Source organism: Ovis aries, chromosome 16 (assembly GCF_016772045.2).
Source record: "Ovis aries strain OAR_USU_Benz2616 breed Rambouillet chromosome 16, ARS-UI_Ramb_v3.0, whole genome shotgun sequence".
Taxonomy (NCBI): Eukaryota; Metazoa; Chordata; class Mammalia; order Artiodactyla; family Bovidae; genus Ovis; species Ovis aries.
In genome coordinates this window covers 8,189,128-8,212,530 of record NC_056069.1, presented here as the reverse complement: position 1 = coordinate 8,212,530, position 23,403 = coordinate 8,189,128, and the positions used below count along the sequence as shown (strand labels likewise).

At 39.8% G+C, this 23,403-nt stretch overlaps 1 protein-coding gene across 1 annotated transcript; it reads left to right on the top strand.

Moving 5' to 3' along the window:
* Positions 1–82: 82 nt before the first annotated feature.
* On the top strand, positions 83–19,291 carry UTP15 (UTP15 small subunit processome component). Its single transcript, XM_004016887.6, has 13 exons — positions 83–260; positions 4,993–5,156; positions 6,115–6,207; positions 6,298–6,482; positions 7,568–7,746; positions 8,207–8,332; positions 10,123–10,258; positions 11,926–12,010; positions 13,394–13,543; positions 14,265–14,366; positions 15,809–15,942; positions 16,110–16,168; positions 16,625–19,291. Exons 2-13 carry the CDS (start codon positions 5,067–5,069, stop codon positions 16,843–16,845), a joined length of 1,560 nt encoding a protein of 519 aa, XP_004016936.1. The 5' UTR covers positions 83–260; positions 4,993–5,066; the 3' UTR covers positions 16,846–19,291.
* The last annotated feature ends 4,112 nt before the right edge of the window (positions 19,292–23,403 follow it).

The following is a 23,403-nucleotide window of genomic DNA, read 5'->3' as shown; positions in this document are numbered from 1 at the left end:
GCCTCCTCCTCCACCATAGCCCCGCCCACAGGACCCGCCCCTGCGTCACCCAGGCTGCGTGCGTCTCGGGAGCCTGCGCCCTGACGTCACCTTCGTGCGACCCGACGGGCTCTCCTGTTCGCAGCGTGTTTCAGGGGTTTCTTAGAGTATCCACGTGATCTTCTGCATGTTCTCCTGCATAGTCAAGAAGAGGACTGGTGGGGTCCAAGAAATTCTCCTTGACGCTGGGGTGTCTCGGCGGACCGTCCGGGCCCACGGAGGTAAAGGGGGCTCCCAATGAAGGTACCCCAGACTCACATCGGGCCTTCCTTGCTATCTAGCATGTTTCCTTGGGGCTTCCCGGTCTCCGCGGAGTGGCTAAAGCAACTCCTTAAGCAACCTCTCAGGATCCTCGCAATTTAGTTTCTACCTAGATTTTCCTCCTCTACGGTCACTGTCCACTTCTACTGTCCTCCGTTATTAGTCCCTGGAGTAATCCACACCCTTTCAAAGTAGTAGGCCGATTTCCATCTCTGTCTTTGCTTATGTGGTTCTCTCAGTTTCAGGGCCCGCTCTTATTAAGTGGTTAATTGGTTTTAATATTAAAGGCCCAACTGAAATGCACCCTTGGAATGTTTCTGGTAGCCTCCCAGTTAAAGTCTCGTCTGAGCGTTCTGTTTTCTGTATATTACTTATAGCGTGCTTTTGGTATTCTGCCTTGTGATGTAGTAGTACCTAGTTTTCATTCAGTCCCGGTTTTTTTTCAGGCTGTTAGCACTCTGATTGTTTTCTTCCTGTTCATTTTCACGTCACTTCTTGCGTCCGTGCTTTTGCACCGTCTTGCTTCCCCTCTCCTGCCTCTGATGCTGTTCGTCACTTTAATCTGGCAAACCACTGTAAAGTACTTCTTTCGAGGCAGTTATGTTCTCCATCGCCTGTATAGTTGACCCTTGAACACTGCGGTGAGGCAGCTTTCGGGGCCCCTACCTTCTTGGGAGGGATAACTTACAGTGGACTCTCCGTGTATGGGATTCCTCCTGGGCTCTACTTGTGCTTTCAACAAGCTGTAATTCTGTGTACTGTGGTATTTACTGTTGAAAAAAATCTGCTTCTAAGCAGACCCACACAATTCAAAACTGCTGTTCAAGGGTCAGCCGTGCTCTAGTGAGGGGCTAAGGCCCACAGACAGGCTAGATCTGGCCAACTGTCTGTTCTGGGGTCGTCAGTGAGCCATGTATTCTTTTTATAGATGAATGTTTGTGATTTGTTTAATGATGGATATGTGCTAAGTGGCTTCAGTTGTGTCTCACTCTCTGCCATCCTATGGACCTTAGAGCTCCCCAGGCTCCTCTGTCCATGGGGATTCTCCAGGCAAGAAGACTGGAGTGCGTTGCCATGCCCTCCTCTAGGGGATCTTTCCCACCCAGGGATCGAACCTGAGTCTCCTGCATCTCCTGAATTGACAGGCAGGTTGTTTACCACTTTGCCACCGGGGAAGCCCTATTTGATGACAGGACACATCATTCAAAGTCCATGAAACTTTCTCCCCCTTCTCCAAAGAGTCTCTTTCATTCATAAACAGAATATCATACTTACAGTTATTTGGGGGTAGCTTGTTAGTAAAAAATTTGGAATTTTTTCTTTCTTGGTATGTAAGTAACTACATAATATCCTCCATTTTGCCTGCTGGCCTACAAAGCCTAAAATATTTATTCTTTGGCCTTTTACAGAAAAACTCTGTGGACTTGTGCTTTATAGCAGTGTTTGCACCACCCATGGTTTTAATTTTGTTTCCCATATAACCCAGCGCAATGCTTCCTTTTGTTCCTTTCACAAATATTTCTTTGAAACTGAAGTGTTAGTTGCTCAGTCATGTCTGACTTTTTGTGATTCCATGGACTGTAGCCCACGAGGCTCCTCTGTCCATGGGATTCTCCAGGCAGGAACACTGGAGTGGGTATAGTCATTCCCTTCTCCAGGGGATCTTCCCAACCCAGGAATCGAACTCACGTCTCTTGCATTGCAGGCAGATTCTTTACTGTCTGAGCCAGGGAAGCCCCCACTGAGCAATTGTTTTTAGTCTTCCAGACATGAAATGTTCAGTTTTAGTTTGGCCCCTAGAGTCGTGTCTGACTCTTTGCCACCCCATGGACTGCAGCATGCCAAGCTTCCCTGTCCATCACCAACTTCCAGAGCCTGCTCAAACTGATGTCCATCGAGTCGGTGATGCCATCCAACCATCTCATCCTCTGTCATACCCTTCTCCTGCCTTCAGTCTTTTGCAGCGTCAGGCTCTTTTCCAGTGAGTCAGTTCTTTCCATCAGGTGGCCCAAGTATTGGAGTTTCAGTTTCAGCATCAGTCCTTTCAATGAATATTCAGAACTGACTTCCTTTAGGACTGACTAGTTTTATCTCCTTGCAGTCCAAGGGACTCTCGAGTCTTTTCTAACACCACAGTTCAAAAGCATCAATTCTTGGGTGATCAGCTTTCTTTATGGCCCAGCTGTCGCATCCATACATGACTACTGGAAAAACCATTGCTTTGACTAATGGGGAGAAAAGATCATTATGCTGCCATATGATTATGTGAATTGACAGAAATACAGTCGAGTAGGTTATAAAAGACAAGCCGGTAACCTAGCTAAGGACGTCAGAGGTTTCCTGGAGGATGTGGTTCTTGAATATTAAATGATAACATATTGAAAAGCAGAGACATTACTTTGCCAACAAAGGTCCATCTAGTCAAGGCTATGGTTTTTCCAGTGGTCATGTATGGATGTGAGAGTTGGACTGTGAAGAAAGCTGAGTGCCGAAGAATTGATGCTTTTGAACTGTGGTGTTGAAGAAGACTCTTGAGAGTCCCTTGGACTGCAAGGAGATCCAACCAGTCTATCCTAAAGTAGATCAATCCTGGGTGTTCTTTGGAGGGAATGATGCTAAAGCTGAAGCTCTAGTACTTTGGCCACCTCATGCGAAGAGTTGACTCATTGGAAAAGACCCTGATGCTGGGAGGGATTGAGGGCAGGAGGAAAAGGAAACAACAGAGGATGAGATGGCTGGATGGCATCACTGACTCCATGGATGTGAGTTTGAGTGAACTCTAGGAGTTAGTGATAGACAGGGAGGCCTGGCGTGCTGCGATTCATGGGGTCGCAAAGAGTTGGACACGACTGAGTGACTGAACTGAACTGAACTGAGGAGGTAGATAAAGATCTTTCTTGCCAGAGAGGACAGATGAAGACAGATACTGAGACAAGGAAGAGCATGGTGTGTTAAGTGAGGAAAAAGAAGTGAAGCTGGAAAGATAAGCAAGGGCAAGATTACAGAGGGCCTTAATTCTGTTTGAAGGAGCTTGCACCTTCTTTTCCGGGCAGTTTTGGGCTTTGTAGCAAAAGCTAGATTTGCGTGGTAGTTCGGTAACTCTGACGGCTATTTGGAAGACAGACAGAATCAGGGAAACCTTATATTGCACTATTTCAGTAGTTGAGAAGATGTGAATTAGCGCAGTCTAACTAGGTAGTATGGATATTATGGAGTTTAGAAAGATTTGGAAGGTAAAATCAGCAGCTCTTGCTAAATATTACATGTTAGAAGTGAGAAGGAACGACAAGACAGACTGATTCAAGATTCCTAGCTTATGCCAATTACCAGCTGAAATGAAGAGTCTCAAGAGTATATGAAGGCTCTGACCATGTCTGTTTCACTCCGCATTGTACCCCAGTGCCTAAAACAGTGTGTTACTTTGTAAGTACTTCAGTGAACAGAAAAGTTTCCCTTTTTAAAATCATGAATTGCCATGTGTCCTCAAAGCCTTTAAAATATGTTGCACCTGTGTATTTTGGTGTTACTGATACAGTGTTTTCAGACTTTTGAGAATAGATGAGTTGCTCTACTGAATCATTCCTCTGTTGCAAATAAATGGTTTTGGAAAGACATTTCAGCTTAATTGCATGTCAGTTAAAAGTTTTAATTAGTTGTATGGCAGAAACCAGCACAACATTGTAAAACATTTAGGTAAAGTTATTGTAAAGATCCTATGGTATGTGAAGAAGTTTATGCAAAGAAACACTCTTGATATTGTGAAAAGTTATTTTTTAAACCTTAGATTTAACAGAATAAATGTGGAATTATAAAAGCTTTAATTAATCTTTATTCTGTCACTTTAATTTAGAATTTCACTTCAGAATTGTTTTATTCTTGTTTTCTTTCTTACGTTTAAGCCTTTTAAAATTAACTTAATTTTAATCTTCTTCATCAGAATAGTAGATTTTTATTTTAAGCTTTTAAATTTAGTTTTATTCTTCTACATTAAAATACCAGCTCTGCTTTCTTTTTGGCAGTGTTAGGCTTTCAGGAAGTCAGGTGCCTAGTGAAGTGAAGTTGCTCAGTCGTGTCCAACTCTTTGTGACCCCATGGACTGTAGCCTACCAGGCTTCTCTATCCATGGGATTTTCCAGGCAAGAGTACCAGAGTGGGGTGCCATTTCCTTCTCCATGGGATCTTCCCGACCCAGGGATCGAACCTGGGTCTCCTGCAATGTGGGCAGACGCTTCACTCTCTTGAGCCATCAGGGAAGCCCGAGGTCCCTAGACTGTGTTCTTACAGGTTAAATGTTGTCTTGAGTTTAATTTCAGGGAGCATTTGTAGTTGCAGTTTCATGTTAATATTTTTTGCTGTTAGTAAATGAACGTTCCAAGCAAGTGTGTTTCTCTCTGCTTTGGCAACTGGATGGCTGAGCCAGATTTATTCCCAAGGGCTGTAAATTGGTCAGTGAGGTGTGGGAACATTTGTGTGTAGTCTCTGCGTATAACTGAGCAGATAGTTCACTTTGGTGGCCCTATCTGTGTTCTTCTTGTTTCCCTTAGATTGTCTCTTCTGTATTAACGTTAAATGGTTACTGATCACTGATCTGTAAGCTACCATACAACCTTTGGAAAAGACACAGAGTGAGAATCATAACTGCGTATAGGTTTATGAATAGTAGTAATGTGTATATAAAATATTTTTTTTCAGACATAAGACAGTCACTTTAATCACACCAGTTTCAAACTAGTTACCCTTGGATAACAGTGCAATTACATGAAAGTATGGCTGGTTATAAGCCTGTAGCAATCCAGACATATCCTGTACTTGGTGAAAAAATCACCCAAGATACACTGTACTGGAACAACTATAAGGTAAGTGTAGACAAAATTAAGGGGGTACTGTTTTGCACTTAATGCCAATTTCTCCAGCATTTGTTAGACTTTGGATATGCTAGTAAAGAGTTAATAACTAAAAATAATCTGTCAGTAGCTTATAGTTTGGGTGGAAAATTTGATGTCTGATTTTTAAAGTCCATATTCCCTAATCAGTTTAATAATACAGGTATCTAACACATGGTAGATGATTAATCAGTGCAAGTGAATTAAACTTTAGAATTTGAATCTCGTATGAAAGAAGGTTTTAAAAAATTTTTTTTTCCTAATCTCAGGAGGAAGAGATGTAAAATGAATTCTGTGCCATCTGAAAAGGCTAATTAAATGATTTTTCTTTATAAAAAAGATGATTGACTTCATAGAAAAATGGAAAGAGGTTGGGATTGGAAAGTTTATAGGAAAGGAAATTTAAGTGGCCAATAAATATACTAAAAGAGCTCCAACTTCACTCATAACTGAATAAATGCAAGTTGAAACAATAATTGGATAATTATTGAATAATAATTTAGATACCTTTTCATGTATAATGTTGGCACAAATGAAAAATTTTGATCATCATTGCTGCTTGAGGTAGGGAAAATTGGCGCAAACTTTTCAAAGGGCAATTCTGGCGTTATCTCTTAAGATAAAAATAACTTGTGGTCTTGTAAATTACACAGCTTGCAACTTAATCAGTGAATAAACTCTCCAAAATTTGTATATGTTATCCTTATGTGTAAAGATGCTTGTTGAAGTATTATTTATAATATTAGAAATCTCAGAAAAACCTGTTTGTTAGTAGTGGACTGGTAAAGTAAATTATGGTATATCTTATAATGGATGGTAAAGCTATTGCTCATATGAAAAGTTAGCTAAGATGTGTTAATGAAAAAAAGGCAAGGTACAAAGTAGCCTGCATGGTTGTAACTCTGTTAATACTCTATTATTTTTCATTAAGACACCTGTTCAGATCAAGGAGTTTGGTGCAGTGTCAAAAGTAGACTTTTCTTCCCAGCCTCCATATAACTATGCAGTCACAGCTTCTTCAAGGGTAAATGTCATGTTTTTCTTTCACGCCGTTTATATTTACTGCTGTTCTTGAGCCATCTAGTAAAATGCTCTGTTTTTTATCTTGTTGTAGATTCACATTTATGGCCGATACTCCCAAGAACCTATAAAAACCTTTTCCCGATTTAAAGACACAGCATACTGTGCTACTTTTCGACAGGATGGTAGACTCCTTGTGGCTGGCAGTGAAGATGGTGGTGTTCAGCTTTTCGATATAAGTGGGAGGGCTCCCCTCAGGCAGTTTGAAGGCCACACTAAGTAAGAGACACTTGTTGTTTTGTTTTTAATTGAAGTATACTTAGCATACATTCTGTTAGTTTCAGATGCACAGCGTAATGCTTCCGTATTTGTGTATATTGTGTAGTGATCGTCACGATAAACTGGTTAATGTCTGTCACCATGCAGTTACAGAGAGTTGTTTTCTGTACTTTTGTTTTGTTGTAAGTTCAGTTGGTTTTACAGGCTTTGGAAGAGAGTTCTGTGACGATTCTTTACCTTTATGGACTTTATTTCCTGGTTGTTCTAAGACAGAGTGCATAACCTGGTTCAGTCCTGTGGTCCATTTTGATGGGGCTCATGAATGCCCTAGAATTTTTTGTGACATTTTAGGAAATGTGTGTTTCTCTGTGTAGACGTCCGATAGCTTTCTTCTCAGTGAGTTTTGTGACCCCATTGAGGTTCTAAAGGCAACCTCACAGCTGTTATGGAGAACTCAAGAGGCCTGGATTATATTAGAGTTTGCTTTTTGAAATCAAGTTGGAAGGTGGGATTTTTTTTTCTACTTGTATTTGGTGTTTTGCTTCTTAAAAATTAAACAGCTGAAGGCAGTTTTATAACTTTGTTTCAGGATTACCAATGTCATCACTGAATTTAAATCTCAAAAGTGTTTTTTATAGTATATTATCAGGATAGTCTTAGCTCATCAGTGAAATGTTTTAAGTATAGCAAATTCATGGAACATGATCCTGCTTAGTGTCAAGTCTCCTTAGAATTTTTTAAGAACTACCCATTTTTAAATTTTTTAAAGTAACTTTGTGCCAACATTTAGAACATTTAACTTTCCACTGAGCAGCAAAGTAGAAATGTTAACATATCAGAAAATATAATTTTAAGGCTGTTGTTCAGTATTTTTATTAACTTCATAGTTAGTACAAGGGATATATACATTTTAAATTGGCTTGAGGATAAACATGTTTTAAAGATTTTTTAAGATTTTCTTTTTCTCTCATGATTTCTCTCTACAATTACTTACTGGAAATGAGCTGATTTTCTTGTTATTTAGGATGTTAGAAGATAGAAATAATTTGTCTTGCTTTTTGATATATTGATTCTTGATTTTTCAGAGCAGTTCATTCAGTAGATTTTACAGCTGACAAATATCATGTGGTTTCTGGGGCCGATGATTATACAGTTAAATTATGGGACATTCCAAACTCCAAAGAAATTCTGACATTCAAAGAACATTCTGATTATGTGAGGTGTGGATGTGCTAGCAAACTGAACCCAGATCTCTTTGTCACAGGTTAGTGAAATCTTTTTCTTCCCTCTTGAAGTTGGTAATTTTATTGATATACTTGGATGTTGTTTTGGGATTCTTTTTCAAAGAGATATGTATGTATTTATCCTGTTGTTTTCTTTTCTTTTTCTTCTTTGGGGGATTGTTCTTAGTGGTGCTCCACATGTGATTTGAAACATCGTGCTCTGATTTTCAGAGCTCCCCCAGTGGTCAGGAAGCAGAGGTGATGCAGTCCAGTCGTCATGGGCGTCTGTGTCAGACTCCCAGATGACTCAATCGTCTGAAGGCAGGATTAGTGTAAGGTTCCATGTAGGTTAGTGTTTCAGAAACAGACAGTGGTAACAGATGGTTTAGCAGTACTGTATCTTCTTGAGTATACATATGTCTTTAAAATTTCATCTAAGCCTTTTTTCCTTTTAAAAGTTTTGTTTGAATAAGCACACATACACGCACATTTTTGTTTTAGGGTCATATGATCATACTGTGAAGATGTTTGATGCACGAACAAACCAGAGTGTTATCTCTGTTGAGCATGGACAGCCAGTGGAGAGTGTCCTGCTTTTTCCCTCTGGAGGTCTTCTGGTATCAGCAGGTATTTCTTTTAAAAATTGCTTCACCAATATTGTTTGTCTCAAGTCAGGTATTTCTTTGTCAGTGTGCACTTGAATTGTACATTTAGTTTTTTGCTCAGACAGGTGATAAGTGGGATAGGCAAGCAGTTTTTATTTACTGAGTACCTTCTATGAACCAGGCACTGTGCTTTTATAGACGTATTCTCTCCAGTCCCCTACTGCTACTGCTAAGTCACTTTGGTCATGTCCGACTCTATGTGACCCCGTATACAGCAGCCCAGCAGGCTCCCCCGTCCCTGGGATTCTCCAGGCAAGAACACTGGATTGGGTTGCCATTTCCTTCTCCAATGCATGAAAGTGAAAAGTGAAAGTGAGGTCGCTCCGTTGTGTCCGACTCTTAGTGACCCCATGGACTGCAGCCTGCCAGTCTCCTCTGCCCATGGGATTTTCCAGGCAAGAGTACTGGAGTGGGGTGCCATTGCCTTCTGCTGCTGCTGCTGCTGAGTCACTTCAGTTGTGTCCAACTCTGTGTGACCCCATAGACGGCAGCCCACCAGGCTCTCTGTCCCTGGGATTCTTCAGGCAAGAACACTGGAGTAGGTTGGCCATTGCCTTCTAGATGTGCTTAAAAGATAGTTTTCTCTGTTTTACAAAATAAAGAGAAAGTTTTAAGTAATTTGTCCAAGAAAAAGTGGTAAGTAGCAAATCAGCAATCTCAGAATTTGAGAGCCCGTGTTGTGTACTTACCCAGAAACCCAGGTCGGACTCCTGCCGTTGTTCCTACATATGAGATCTGTAGCTGCTTTTGAAAACACAGGTTCTTTCAGATCTAGAATTAGGCTTCTCTCTTTTTACGTGACTCTTGATTGAAATGGCCTTACCCAGCAAAGAGCTGATAGTGCTGGAGGAGAAGATAATGTGGCTCAGAGTGGCCTCAGTGTATTTTTTGTCAAGTTGAAACTAAGGTGTTTTTTTCATTATTGTTCATAGTGCATTTTCAGATTTATAATGGAAGTAGTAAATTGGCTTTTTTCATTTGTTAAGTCAAAATTCATGTGTTGGCATTAGAAGAATACATAGGTAGTGTATAGCTTTGCTTTGTTTTTTCGCTTAATTCTAAAATCCAAATAGAAGTTATCCCATTTTATACTCTTTTCCTCATACCTATTTGAATTCAAAATAAGTTGATAATATTGTCAGAGTTTCTATTTTTCTTGCTGTTATTTTGAGAAATGGAAGTACGTACAAGATGAACAGGGAGAATGGAGGTCTGTGTGCCAGTCTCCGTCTGTCACTATTGATTGTGTGACCTTGGGCAGTCCCTTAACCAATATAGATAGACCTTGAAAATGAGAGGTCTGTCTGACCACTGGGCGAGGTCAGTGGTTTTGAACTGTGGTCTCTTCCATGAGCTGCTGCCCGTGGGGAGACAGGGCAGCCCCTTTTCACAGTCAGGGTGGGTAAGAACGTTGTCCCCACCAACCCCAGCTTCCTTGTCCCCTCCCACCCCTAGCTCTCCAGCCTCTTTTTCTGTTTTACCTGCTAGACTTTTGCTTAATACTTAATTGAAAGAAAAGATGCCAATTAAAAAATTTTTTTAAACCATTGGATTAAATTGCTTTTAAGAATGCTTCCAGTTCTTAGAGTAAAAGTTACAGAGAAGTTTTTCAGTTTTGTTGGGATTCACAGAATTTTTAGGAAACGATATCTTCGTTATTCTTTCCCATTTTTGTACAAAATTCCTTTGAGGAATGATTTTATGGTGGTTTTCAGTTTTCCAAATTAAACTAATGATTATTTCTTTCTGTAGGAGGTCGGTATGTTAAAGTCTGGGACATGCTCAAAGGAGGACAGTTGCTAGTGTCTTTGAAAAATCATCATAAAACTGTGACATGCTTATGTCTCAGCAGCTCTGGACAGAGGTTACTCTCTGGCTCACTGGATAGGTTAGCATTTTAATTTTCTTTCTTAATCATTCTTAGTGTCCTTATGTTTACTGCCTGAAGAAATGTTATTTCTGCACAACTTGTGATAGCATTAACATGCTGCCAAATGATTTCCATGAAAAAATCTGTTGAGTTGAAAAAAGTTTTGACCTTTCATTTATACATAGCAAACTTATTTTCTCCCTTGATGTAATTTTTTGCTTTAATTTCTATACTTCCGGAATTTATTGAATCATTTGAGTATTCTTTTAAAATAATTTGTTATTCTGTAGTTTTCTTTTAAAATCATTATTGTATATTTTGAAATACTTATGAGTCTGTGTATATATATTCTAGCTTATATTCTTTAAAATTTAAAACTTTATATAAAAATTTCTATGTGTTAATGTCTGAAAATTACATATTTCTAAATATTACTATTTTCAGTAGGTATTAGTGTTTCACTAGTTAATGTTCTAGAACAGTGCCGTACAACAGAAACACAGTCTGCGTTACATATGTAATTTTCAGTTTTGCCAGCCATGTTTAAAAGGTAAAATTAATAATATATTAACTCTAAAATATTATTTTAGTATGTAATCAGCATAAAATTATTAATGATAGACCAGAAACAAGTTCAGCCTCATATATGTGCCTGATGATATTTTATGACTTAAGTGAAATATAGTTGTATTTAATAGAAAAATATTTTTATACTGCCTCAATTTTAAAATTAACTAAAATTCACTTCTTTTTCAGTGTCCACATTTTAAGTGCTCATGAGCCACCTGTGGCTAGAGCGATGACCCAGTTCTAGAGTTGACTTTCATTTATCTGTTGTTGCTCCTTTTATTTCCATATTTCTTTTTTCACTGTTATGTAAAGCCTTGGTTTTTCAGCATATTTATTAAAAAGTATACATATTTTAAAAGCTAGAAAATACTTCTGATACAGAGGAACTTACCATGTAAATATAAAGCAAATTCCCTGCAGTAGTATTACTAGACAGTTTGGGACTTGATTTTTAGATGTGTCCCTTCAAAAGCTCTTGGTAAGTTAGCTCTGTTCATTGTAGTTCTCAACCCAGAGTGCCTTTTGTCCCTCAGGGGCTGTTCGCACTCTCTGTGGACGTTTTCGGTTATTGTCACAACCTGGGGTTAGAGTGTTCTTGGTATGTAGGGAGAGGAGGTCACAGATGCTACTGAAGATCCTGCAGTGCACAGGACAGCCACCATTGCAAAGAAGTATCCTGCCCGCAGTGTCAGTAATGATGAGTGAAGCTGAGAAACCCTGTTCTTTTGGCTTCGATGGACTTTGATGCTGTTTCTTTAGTTTTGAGTTTCATCTTCAGGAGACAGTGATCTATCCCTCTGGTGGCTGGTTGAAGCCTTTATGCACACAATAAAAAAGAGTTCCTTTTTTTTTTTTTAATTTATTTATTTTAACTGGAGGCTAATTACTTTACAATATTGTATTGGTTTTGCCATACATCAACATGAATCCGCCACGGGTGTACGTTTTTAAAAGAGATTCAGTGATAAATTACTTTGTAACTAATATTACTAATCATTTTTCTTCATTGTTGTATGTTTTACTATTCATATATTGAATTTAAAAGAATAGTAATTTTTTATACTCATTTCTAAGATGCTTTGTGACAAAGCTCTTTTTTTTTCTTTTTTGGTTAGGAAGGTGAAGGTGTACAGCACAACTTCCTACAAAGTAGTCCACAGTTTTGATTATACAGCTTCGATTCTGAGCCTTGCACTTGCAGTAAGTATACTTTTAGCTCCTTAAAAAAAAAAACAAAAAAACTTTGACTAACGTTGTCTGTTAAATGAAACTAACAAAGTATTAGAGTTTGTCTTTGCATTTGAATAAGTATTATTTTCTTCTTGTCACATTAGATAATTGGGTTAAGACAATTGCTGGAATATATGAGTTGTCTCAATAACTAAGCGTGAATTCAGATTTAGGTCCTACTCATTGCACAACTCAAACTAACTGTAGTGTTGTGTAGGCATTGTTAACACTAAGGGCAGGACCTGGAAAGTAGATAAATCTGTCTTCAGCACATTTACCTAAGGGGTAAACACTCCAAAAAGTCGGGTTGGCTCTCTAAGCCAAAAAACAAAAGGGCGGGTCGGGGGGCGGGTAGACAAAGGAGCAACAAAATGAAATGTCTCCTTTTCTTAGGTAACTGCTCTTTCTGGAGTGTTTAGTGTCAAGTTTCATGAGCTATTGAGGGGGAGGAATAGGTTTGAACACCTTGCACTGCTGAACTGGGAGTGGGAAAGAAGTTGTAAAACGTTTTCTTGACAAGATGTTGGAAAGTCGTGCCACCACTAGGGCTCCCTGGTGGCGCTAGTGGGAGAGAACGCACCTGCCAGCGCAGGAGATGTGGGAGACGTGGGTTCAGTCCCTGGGCTGGGAAGATGCCCTGGAGGAGGGCAGGGCAACCCACTCCAGTTTTCTTGCCAGGAGAATCCTGTGGACAGAGAAACCTGGTTGGCTGTAGGCTGTAGGGTCATAAAAGAGTTGGACGTGACTAAAGCCACTTGGCACGGGTCCACACACGCGTGCTACCACATCATTCTTTTTCTAGGAAGAGGGTATGTGGAAAAACTATTTTGGAAATATTTCTTAAGATGTTATTAACTGTGTATTGTTATACCAACTGGCAGTGATAATTTCCAAGTATAATTAAAAAAGTGAAAATTTCTCAGTGGTGTCTGACTCTTTGCGACCCCATGAACTATACAGTCCATGGAATTCTCCGGGCCAGATTACTGCAGTGGTAGCCTTTCCCTTCTCCAGGGGATCTTCCCAACCCAGGGAAAGAACTCCGGTCTCCCTCATTGCAGGTGGATTCTTTACCAGCTGAGCCACAAAGGGGAAGCCCGAGAATACTGGACTGGATAGCCTATCCCTTCTCCAGCAGATCCTATCAAACAGTAGTATCTTAGAGGAATAAAATGATTTTACTTTAACTTTTCACATAGGTCAGTCACTGTTAGGCAGGGAATCAGTATCCTAATGGAACTCTTGATCAAAGTACGGACAAGTAGCAAGCACATTATAAATGGTATTTGGAAGAACAAGCAAGATGAATTATGAGTTCCTAATACACTAACTTACTTTTCTGATTGCTCTTAGCATGAAGATGAGACAATAGTTGTAGGAATGACCAATGGAATACTGAGTGTTAAACATCGGAAATCTGAAGCAAAGAAGGATTCGGTGCCCAGGAGAAGACGGCCTGCATATCGAACTTTTATTAAGGGAAAAAATTATATGAAACAACAGGTATTTGTATATTTCATATGTATATTTCTTAAAGATGAAAGTTGTTAGAATAGCCAGCTTCATCCCTGCACATTACTGAAAAAGTGTAGTTCACCTGGCAGTTAGCTTCATTTTTAACTTGATTTTACTTTTCTCTATGTCATATTTATCTCCAGATTGCTAGATTGGGGACATTAAATTAATAAGTAATGGGGATGTAACTGTCCAGTTTTCCTAAAACGATTTGTTGAAGAAACTGTCTAATGATACTTCTTAATGCCCTGAATCTTGGCAGCATTACTGTGCTCAGAACAGTGTCTTTCACATACTGTCTGGTTTGATCTTCTAAATCACCCTGAGAAAGAATAATATCTCCATTTGACATCTGAGAAGATGGAGATAGAAAGAAGTTATGATTGATCCAGGATTTCTTTATTGGGACCAGGCGGTTGCTCAGATTCTTGTTTTCTCTTTCTACTCAGTGACTGCTTGCTGTGTAACGAGAGTTGCAGCGAGCAGTGTCTGCCCAGGATGGAGATGTTGTGTGTGGATCCTAAGTTAAAATCACAGGCCACTAAGAACATGGTCATGTGGCAGATTGTTGTGTTTTCATTTGATTGACTTCATGGGCTTATGACCCTTATTTATGATAGGGTTCAAGGACACTGTGGAACTATGATTATTTTGAATGAAACTCTATTTGGATATTGATTTTTCTTTGTAAATTTGCTTTTCAATGCAGGATGACATTTTGATCAACAGACCATTAAAGAAACATCTAGAATTGTATGACAGGGATCTGAAAAACTTCCGGATCTCTAAGGCACTTGACAGAGTCCTTGAGGTGAGTTAGTAACGTGTGTGCGCTTTTTCTTTTTGTAAAAACTTTTTTTTTAGAGCAGCTTTAGGTTCAGAGCATAATTGAGGGGAAGGTACAGAGCTTCCCCATCTGCCATCTGCCCCACACATGCATAGCCTGTATGTTTGTTGCAACTGATGAACCTACAAGGACATTATTTTTTATTTTTATAATTTATTTTTAGCTGCACTGGGTCTTCGTTGCTGTGTGGGCTTTCTTTAGTTGTGACAAGTGAGGTCTTCTCTCTAGTTACAGTTCACGGGAGTGTCCTGGTGGCTTCTTTTGTTATGGAGCATGGACTCTAGCCTTGATGTACTTCTTTCCCAGTTTGGAACCAGTCGGATCACCTCATGGCAAATAGGTGGGGAAACAGTGGAAACAGTGACAGACTTTATTTTCTTGGGCTCCAAAATCACTGCAGATGGTGACTGCAACCATGAAATGAAAAAGACACTTGGTTCTTTGAGGAAAAGCTATGACCAACCTAGACAGCATATTAAAAAGCAGAGACATTACTTTGCAGACAAAGGTCCATCTAGTCAAAGCTGTGATTTTTCCAATAGCCATGTATGGATGTGAGAGTTGGACTATAAAGAAAGCTGAGCACCGAAGAATTGATGCTTTTGAAGTGTGGTGTTGGAGGGCCCCTTGGACTGAAAGGAGATCCAACCAGTCAGTCCTAAAGGAAATCAGTCCTGAATATTCATTGGAAGGACTGATGCTGAAGCTGAAACTCCAATCCTTTGGCCGCTTGATTCGAAGAACTAAGTCATCTAAAAAGACCCTGATGCTGGGAAAGATTGAGATGGTTGGATAGCATCACATTTCAATGGACATGAGTTGGAGCAAGCTCCTGGAGTTGGTGATGGACAGGGAAGCCTGGTGTGCTACAGTCCATGGGGTTGCAAAAAGCTGGACACAGCTGAGCAGCTGAACTGATGAACTTGAAAGTGCCGGGCTTCAGTAGTGGCAGTGCATGGGCTTAGTTGCCCTGTGGCATGTGAAATCATCCCAGACCAGGGATTGAATACAGGTTTCCTGCACTGGCAGGCAGATTCTTAGCCACTGGGCCACCAGGGAATTCTGGAGCTTAAAATTTTTTTATTTTAAACTTTTTATTTTGTATTGGGGTATAGCCAGTTAACAGTGTTGTGATAGTTTCAGGTAGACAGTGAAGGGACTGTTCATGTATTCATTCAGCTGTAAATGTATCCATTCAGCTATAAATGTATCCATTCTTTCCCAAGCTCCCCTCCCTTCCAGGCTGCCATATAACATTGAGTTTATTTTTAAAAGAATTATTTTGTTTCTTGCCATGACTCAAAATTGGGAAGGAAAAAAACCCATGTAAATGTGGTAATTATTAATGAGTACTAAGACTGATTCTTTTCTTGTGCTGCTCATGTTGACTCTGAAAAATTTTCTAGCCCACTTGTACGATAAAGACACCTGAGGTTACAGTTTCCATCATAAAGGAGCTAAATCGAAGAGGAGTCCTTGCAAATGCCCTTGCAGGTCGAGATGAAAAGGAAATCAGTCGTGTTCTTAATTTTTTGATAAGGTATGTTTTCTGTCTCTGAAATGCATGTATTTTGCATCTGAAATTTTATCTCCAAATTTACTTTTAGTTTGAGCTTTGTAGAGAACTGACAGAACAGTTTAGTAAATCTGTGTTAAGGATTTTTTAAAAGTTTGCAGGTTTCTGTAAACAGATTTTTTGCTTCGTAGGAATCTGTCTCAGCCAAGATTTGCCCCTGTTTTGATTAATGCTGCTGAAATAATTATTGGTAAGTAGTTGCTAAAATTCTAGCATACTTGAAGAAGTAGAGGTGTCAGATAATGAAATCAAATAGATTGAAATACCTTGTCTTTATGAAGTCTCCAGTAAAGATTTCATGGAGAAAACAATAATAGTGAATCAGTGCATTTTAAAGTAGGGTAAAATGTTTACAATGGATTGGCTTTCAATTGCTGGCACTAGGGTTATTACAATTTAAAAAGTTTTTTTCTTTAAATACCTACAATGACCGTGACTAATTTTTAATGAGAAAATGAAAAATAAGTCAGAATTATTTCTCTATGAAATACATTTATTCAGACGGATTGTTTATGTAAAGCATAAATTGTACAAGTACAGAGTTTTTGGTGTTTTTTATATTTAATATTTTTATACTTTTTCTAAATTCTGCTGTTCATGTTTTGTTTAGAAAGGTGTTTATAGTTAATGTTTCCTCTCTTTCTAGATATATATCTTCCTGTGATTGGTCAGTCACCTGTAGTTGATAAAAAGTTTTTGGTACTTCAAGGACTTGTAGAAAAAGAGATTGATTACCAGCGAGAACTACTGGAAACCTTGGGGATGATGGATATGCTTTTTGCTACCATGACAAGGAAAGAAAGCACTTCTGTGTTGCAGCATAATACATCTGATGGATTTCTAGAGAACAATAAGATTGAATCGTAGTGTCTGCTTAATAGGAAACGTAAGAACTCCTAACATGAAATAGAGGTGATGCTATTAACTACTGGGAAGAGAATCTCTTTGATACATTAAAAAAATCTATTTGCAGAAGCAATTTTATAGCAGAGACTGGAATAACTATGCTTGGAAAATAAGAAACTTTTTAAACATGGTTTTCCATGTTCTGTTTTGAATTATTTCATGGCATCTTCAGCCAGAAGAGATCTCAGTTTTGGTCATAGTGTATGTCCATCTTGGACAGGTCGATATTAATTTTAATATAGCTGAGTTCTGTTTCAACGTTTGAGTAGACACTCAGAACTCTGGAGAGGGTTCCGACTTAAGAATCCTGCCAGAGGAACAGGGCTTTATTTTTTCCTTCTGTCGTGGAAAAACAAGAAAACAAATGGCAACAACCAGTGAATTCTCTAATCAGTGCACTTGGGGTCCCCAGGCTCCAGCTGAATGTGGCCCCTTTCCTTGCTGTCGTCATTTGCCCCAGGTCACAAGTGCCACCTCAGCTGGTAATTGGGCTGCATCTGTTCCCGGTGTGGCAGCTTAGTGGCCAGCTCCGAATGCTTGACACGACTTTGACATGTATTCAGAGAGTGTGATGAGGCAGATTTGATAGCTAGAAATTGTGCTCACCAGCCTGTGTGTTCTTTTTCTTCCTGTAATCTTGACTGCTGCTCAGGACAGGGCCTGCAGGTAAGCCTTCGGGACCATATTTATCCTCTTCCCCTCTCTATGCAGCCTTTCTACCAGCTTTTCAGCTTGTTTCAGGTCAGGGGAATGATAAAATTTGCCGTTTCTCTTGTGACCAATAGCCTTTCAGCCTTCTTATATGTATATTTGGAGCTTATCTTGCCGCTACCTACCTCTGAAAACCATTTTCTTTGGCCTGTATTTAGGTTATTTTTCCCTCCTCTATTCTTAACATCATTTTGTGTTTCAGAACCCCTTGTATTTTTAATGTTTTTTTAAGTTCAACGTAAATCACATATTTTATAAAGAGACTCTTATTTTCTTCTTGACTTTCTGGGATGTATCAATTCCTGATGGAGAGTCACTGACTATTCATTTCTAGCACGCTGATTTTACACTTGGTCCCTTTTCCACCTTTTGTAAAGAAATATGTCTTAGGCTAGAAGAGTCCTTAATTAAAGGAAGATTTGTAATTGCAATCGCCTCTTAAATTCACTTCCAGTTCTGTGAATTTATATGTGTATTTTTAAAGCAGAAAGAAGTATTCCCATGTTCTGATAAGGATGTATGCTCAAACAGAGAGTCTGGTTTTCCCTTCATGAATTGATTTAAGCCATTATGAAGCCCAGTGGCTTATAAGAAACCAAGAATTTCCTTCCTTGAGTAATTATGAGATTAGTCAAGATCAGAAGCTGTGTCTTTATGTTGCTGCTGCTAAGTCGCTTCAGTCGTGTCCGACTCTGTGCGACCCCATAGATGGCAGCCCATCAGGCTCCACCGTCCCTGGGATTCTCCAGGCAAGGACACTGGAGTGGGTTGCCATTTCCTTCTCCAGTGCGTGAAAGTGAAAAGTGAAAGTGAAGTTGCTCAGTAAAAATTTATAAGTTATTTTTTAAATTTCATAAATACACTGATAAATGGGATACTAGTAAAGCTGAAAGGTTGAGGTTCTTCCAGAAAAGCTAGTTAAGACGAGTTTTTTGACAAGGATTTTCTCATAGATTATTTGATCTGGTTCTTACCACAACCATCCAGGGTTGGTATTCTCATTTATCATTGAATTCACCCTTGAATTTCCCAAGCTTGAGTTCCTCATCCCAGCACTGTGAACTGGCCTCCTTGCTGGGGCCAAAACCACTCACTCCCTTTAACACAACTTCACCAGAGTGCTGCCATTTTTCAGATGAGATATGTAATAATTATAAATTTTCAAAAAGGCTAGGAAACAATTCTCATAGCCATCAATAGTTCAGTGTTGAGTTCATGAATAGGTTTTAAAGTTTGGGACAAACTGTAGTATTTGCTATTTGAAGTACTATTTGTAATTGGCATATTACAATGTAACATTGGCCTTCATTTCCAGCTTAAAACGCCTAAAAATGCCTAACAGGTTTTTAGATTTGTGAATTTTAGTTGAAATGTATTTTTAAGATGTTACTAAACCTGCAGAAATATTGAAGTATTTCAGAGAGCTTATTCACTGCACATTTAATTTATTTTATTTATAAAAGTTACAAACTGTGGAAAGTTTTGCTTGTTGGGTCAAATGCTTGTTGCTTCAAATGCTTGTTGATTTGAAGTGCTATTTACAAGAAAATCAAATACCTTCAATGTATGAATGCCATTAAGTTGTTTAAAGGACTCTGGAGTATAAGTAAGTTTGTTTAAAGAAATTTAGTCTGTTCGACTTGAATCAGCTCTATCAAACATTAATTAAAAGCCTCATTTAAAATGATTGTTAAAATATAGTAATTTTCTGAATGGAATGACTGTGTATGCTTGTGGGGATAATTCCTTTGTAGAGAAGGGGAAACTGATGATTATAGGAGAGGGATGCCAATGGCTGGATCAGCGTCCTTGGGAGGAGGTAGGGGTCTGCGTGCCCAAAGGTTGGCTTAGACAGTGTATGAATAGTTTGGGCATTGTTCAGGAAGGAAGACAGAGGTAGGACACAGATGCAGTTAAGTGTGTAGCAGTGATGCTGGTGGTTTGTGGAAGTTCTTTAATGAGTTCCTTTATTGGAAAAAACAGCCAACTGAAACAGGTTGGAGAAGGTGGAGATCAGAGGTGTTGAAAGTTTGAAAAGAGAACGCAGAGTAGATAGGAGAGAGGTCAAGAGCTCATACTTTGGAGCCTGTCTGCCTGAGTTTCAGTCTTGGCTCAGCCACTCGCTGGCTGTGTGACTGTGTGACTTTGGGCAAGTTATTTTACCACTTTGTATTTCATTTTCTTCATCTGTTAATTAGACACAACCGCAGAAAGTGGCCGTGAGAATTAAGTGAGTTAATGCCTATAAAAGTACCTAGACTATTTCTGTTGTTTGCTGCTGTTATTGTCGGGGGAATGGAAATACTAGAGAGGGATGTAGCATTACCAGCAGAGCTCAGGCCCACGTGCAAAGAAGTGTTATGGACTTCGAGCAAGACCGGTCAGCATGACTGCTTTTCTCTAGTCATGTTTGGCTCTGAGGATGCAGATGGCGGGTAGGCTGAGGTATGGACTTAATCAACAGCAGAGGTTTCATCAGTGAGAGCGGAGTAATTAAGAAAGGGACAAGGGCGTTGCTGAGACATGGAAGTAGTGCATAATGCACCGTGGAATCAAAGCTGGGTAAGTAAGGAAACGCGATCATGAGGGACTGAGAATGGCCGGGTTGACGGACTGTTGGTATGTGTGGAGTTGAGCAGTTACAGTTTGGGTATTAAAGGTAGTGAGCTGGAGACATGGAATGTGCTGGTGAACAGGCCAAGATTATGACAGAATGAAGCCAGGAATAACGTCAGAGAGAATGGCAGCAAGCGAGGAGCAACAGTGTTAAAAAACTTATGGGGAAGACTTCCCTGGTGGTCCAGTGGTTGGAGATGCTGCCGGTGCCGGGGACATAAGCTGTGTCGCGCAGCTACTGAGGCCCGCTCACCCTGGGGCTCTGCAACGAGAGAAGCCAAGGCAGCAAGAGAGTAGTCCCCGCCCACCCCCGCTCACCACAGCTTGAGAAAGCCCATGTGTAGCAATGAAGACCCAGTGCAGCCAAAAATACTTTTTTTTTTTTAAAGAATACAGAGTGGCCCTTATTGATGAACAATAAAGTGGAGTGTTCCATATGTTGTCAAATGACGTGAACGTTTAAGGAGAGGTTTTCTTGGGAAGGAATGGGGCAGAATGCTCCAGAAGCATTGAGGCTCACCTGCCCTACCTGTTAGGACAGCTGTATGAGGGGTGTGGGGACAACATTAGCAGCGCTCAGGAGGACCGCCGAGGAAGCTGGCTAGAGGGGCACACAGGAAGCAGGCCCCCTCTGCCTCCTGCCTTCCAAATCTTGTGTGAATATATCTGATTAGTAGAGCCTAATTCTGCATCCAGAGCACTGTCTGCAGCGGAGTCTGAGAGATGTGGTTTCTAGTGTTTCAGCTCTGCAGTTCTGAACAAACCTAGGAGTCGGAGCAGAGGATCAGGAAGGCAATCCACACGCTATTCTTCCCCAAATAGTCTACACATCTTCAAGTATAAGAGCGTACATTCTCTCAACTCTGGGCTTCCCTGGTGGCTCAGATGGTAAAGAATCTACCTTTGATGCAAGTGACCTGGGCTCGATCCCTGAGTAAGGAAGACCCCCTGGGAAGGGAATGACAACCCACTCCAATATTCTTGCCTGGAGAATCCCATGGACAGAAGAACCTGGCGGGCTATAGTAAATGGGTAGCAGAGTCGGACACGATTGAGTGACTTAACACACACACACACACACACCTGCAACTCTGTAAACAAATGGGAGTACCCTATACTTGCTGTTGTGCATTTCACTTTCCACTTACTGTGCATCAGAGAATCTGCCAACTTAGTACATAGAGCTCTGCTTCATCCTTTTTGTTATCCTGCCCTATCTCACTGAACCAGATGTGCCATAATCAGTTTAGCCAGACTCTTTCCATTCTTGCACAGTTATGCATTGAGTAGGTTTTTATGTAAGCTTTTGTGCATTTTGAGATATATATACTGGGATAAATTGACATGAATTACCCTAATCTAGAGTGTAAGTCTTTGTCTTCCCACCCCAAAGTAACGTTTCATCCCTGCTGCTCATCTCCATCTAAGGAGGTGCTACCCAGCTTTCAGTCAAGCTCCATCCACCAGAATCACTTGCAAAATGTGTTCCTTAAAGACCTCTTCTCCCAGGTACTTTGTATTCCATAGATTGAGTGAGGGTGAGTAAAAGTCGCTCAGTCGTGTCTGACTCCTGTCCACCCTGTGGACAATAACCCACCAGACTCCTCTTGCCAATGGAATTCTCCAGGCAAGAATACTGGAGTGGGTTGCCATTTCCTTCAGGGGATCTTCCCGACCCAGGGATCAAACGGGGTCTCCTGCATTGTAGGCAGATTCTTTACCTTCTGAGCCACCAGGGAAGCCCCTTAGGGTTAATAAGATGCTTTAACCTTATTAGGGGCAAGGGCTACTCATATTCCCACTCTACATATGGTGACACTGAAGTGACACAGGAAGTTAGGTGACTTGTCTAAAATCACACGGTTTGTGCCAGATCTGGGGTTTGAACTTAGACAGTCTGGTTGAAGAGTACCTAGTCTTATCCACTGCAGGAATATTCTAAAAACATGGAATATGTCTTTTTTCATCTTTGTATTCTCGATATCACCATGATTCCTAGTTGGTGCTTAGTAAATGTGCTGAGTAACTGAATGGAGTGAAGGAATGCTTACTGGATCCAGTTTGGGCAGTTCACGTGAAAACAGCAGTGTGATTACTGTGAACAAGATGAAATGGTTGCTTTTCCTGAGAGCTGCAGTGTAAAATGTTTCTGGAAATTGGCCTTACTGCCCATTGAGAATTTTAATCAGGTGGAACTTAAGCCATGCATCAGAACCCCTAGGTCACTAGTAGTCCACGAGGTGGCAGTAGTACTTTGAAAACCATGAGAAACCTGCTTTTTCCATAGCCTTTTCTTTCAATCAAGTCTGTGGTGCTGAGTAGTCAGGCGAGTTCTCTCAGAAAACAATGAAGATACTTGGTTATTGTAATGTTGACACAGTGGGTTCAGAAGTCATCAATAATTATTAGATGCTAGCCAGAAATGTGGGAACAAAATCTAACCAACACCTACTTTTAATTAAAGATGAAACTTTTCAACAATGTAGAATAATGGAAAGAACATGAGCTACGTGATCCTGGGTAAGTCCCTGGGCCTCGGCTTCCGCATCTGTCGTGTGGAGTTAATGTCACTTCCTTTATAGGGTTGTTGTGAAGATAAATGGAATGACATGCCAAAGTGCGTTAGGTGCTTTACTGTGTTGCTCACGTTTGTGATTATGAAAAGAATGTTGCCCTGAACCTCTTTGGAGCTTTTTCTTAATTTCTCTGATTACTTACATCATTTGTATCACTTAAAGTTTAGGCTGAAGCTTTCTAGTATAAAGGATGTTTTTAAAATAAATTAATTGCATACAGTATAAAATAAGGGGTTTAACTGATTTGAGAGAGACTGCTTACAAGTCTCTGATTTTGAAAGCAAATGGTATGATTTGCAGTATGTACAAATAAGACCCCTATTCATGAAAGTAAAATGTGAGTTCACATTGGATTATTAGTGTTATAGACGAAATTTTAAGCAGAATTATGTCTTTAAACATATATATTACTGCAGACTTTTCTTTATTCAAATTTACTGTACTAGCCGTGACTGTGTGATGGCTGTATTGACCAGAAGGGTTTTAGTTTAGAATTCTGTTAATGAGGGTTGACGATTTTTCAATAAACGCTGCTCTAAAACACTGCACTCACATAACGTTTTTCTTAATTGAGATATAATTGAAGTTATAGTAGTTTTAGGTGTACTAAGATAGA

Excerpts from the sequence above, each read along its gene's own strand:
- UTP15 (XM_004016887.6), top strand. The coding sequence starts at position 5,067 with ATGGCTGGTTATAAGCCTGTAGCAATCCAGACATATCCTGTACTTGGT. Across the intron at positions 7,747-8,206 it reads CCCAGATCTCTTTGTCACAG|GGTCATATGATCATACTGTG; the intron begins GTTAGTGAAATC and ends TTTTTGTTTTAG. Across the intron at positions 10,259-11,925 it reads CTCTCTGGCTCACTGGATAG|GAAGGTGAAGGTGTACAGCA; the intron begins GTTAGCATTTTA and ends TTTTTTGGTTAG.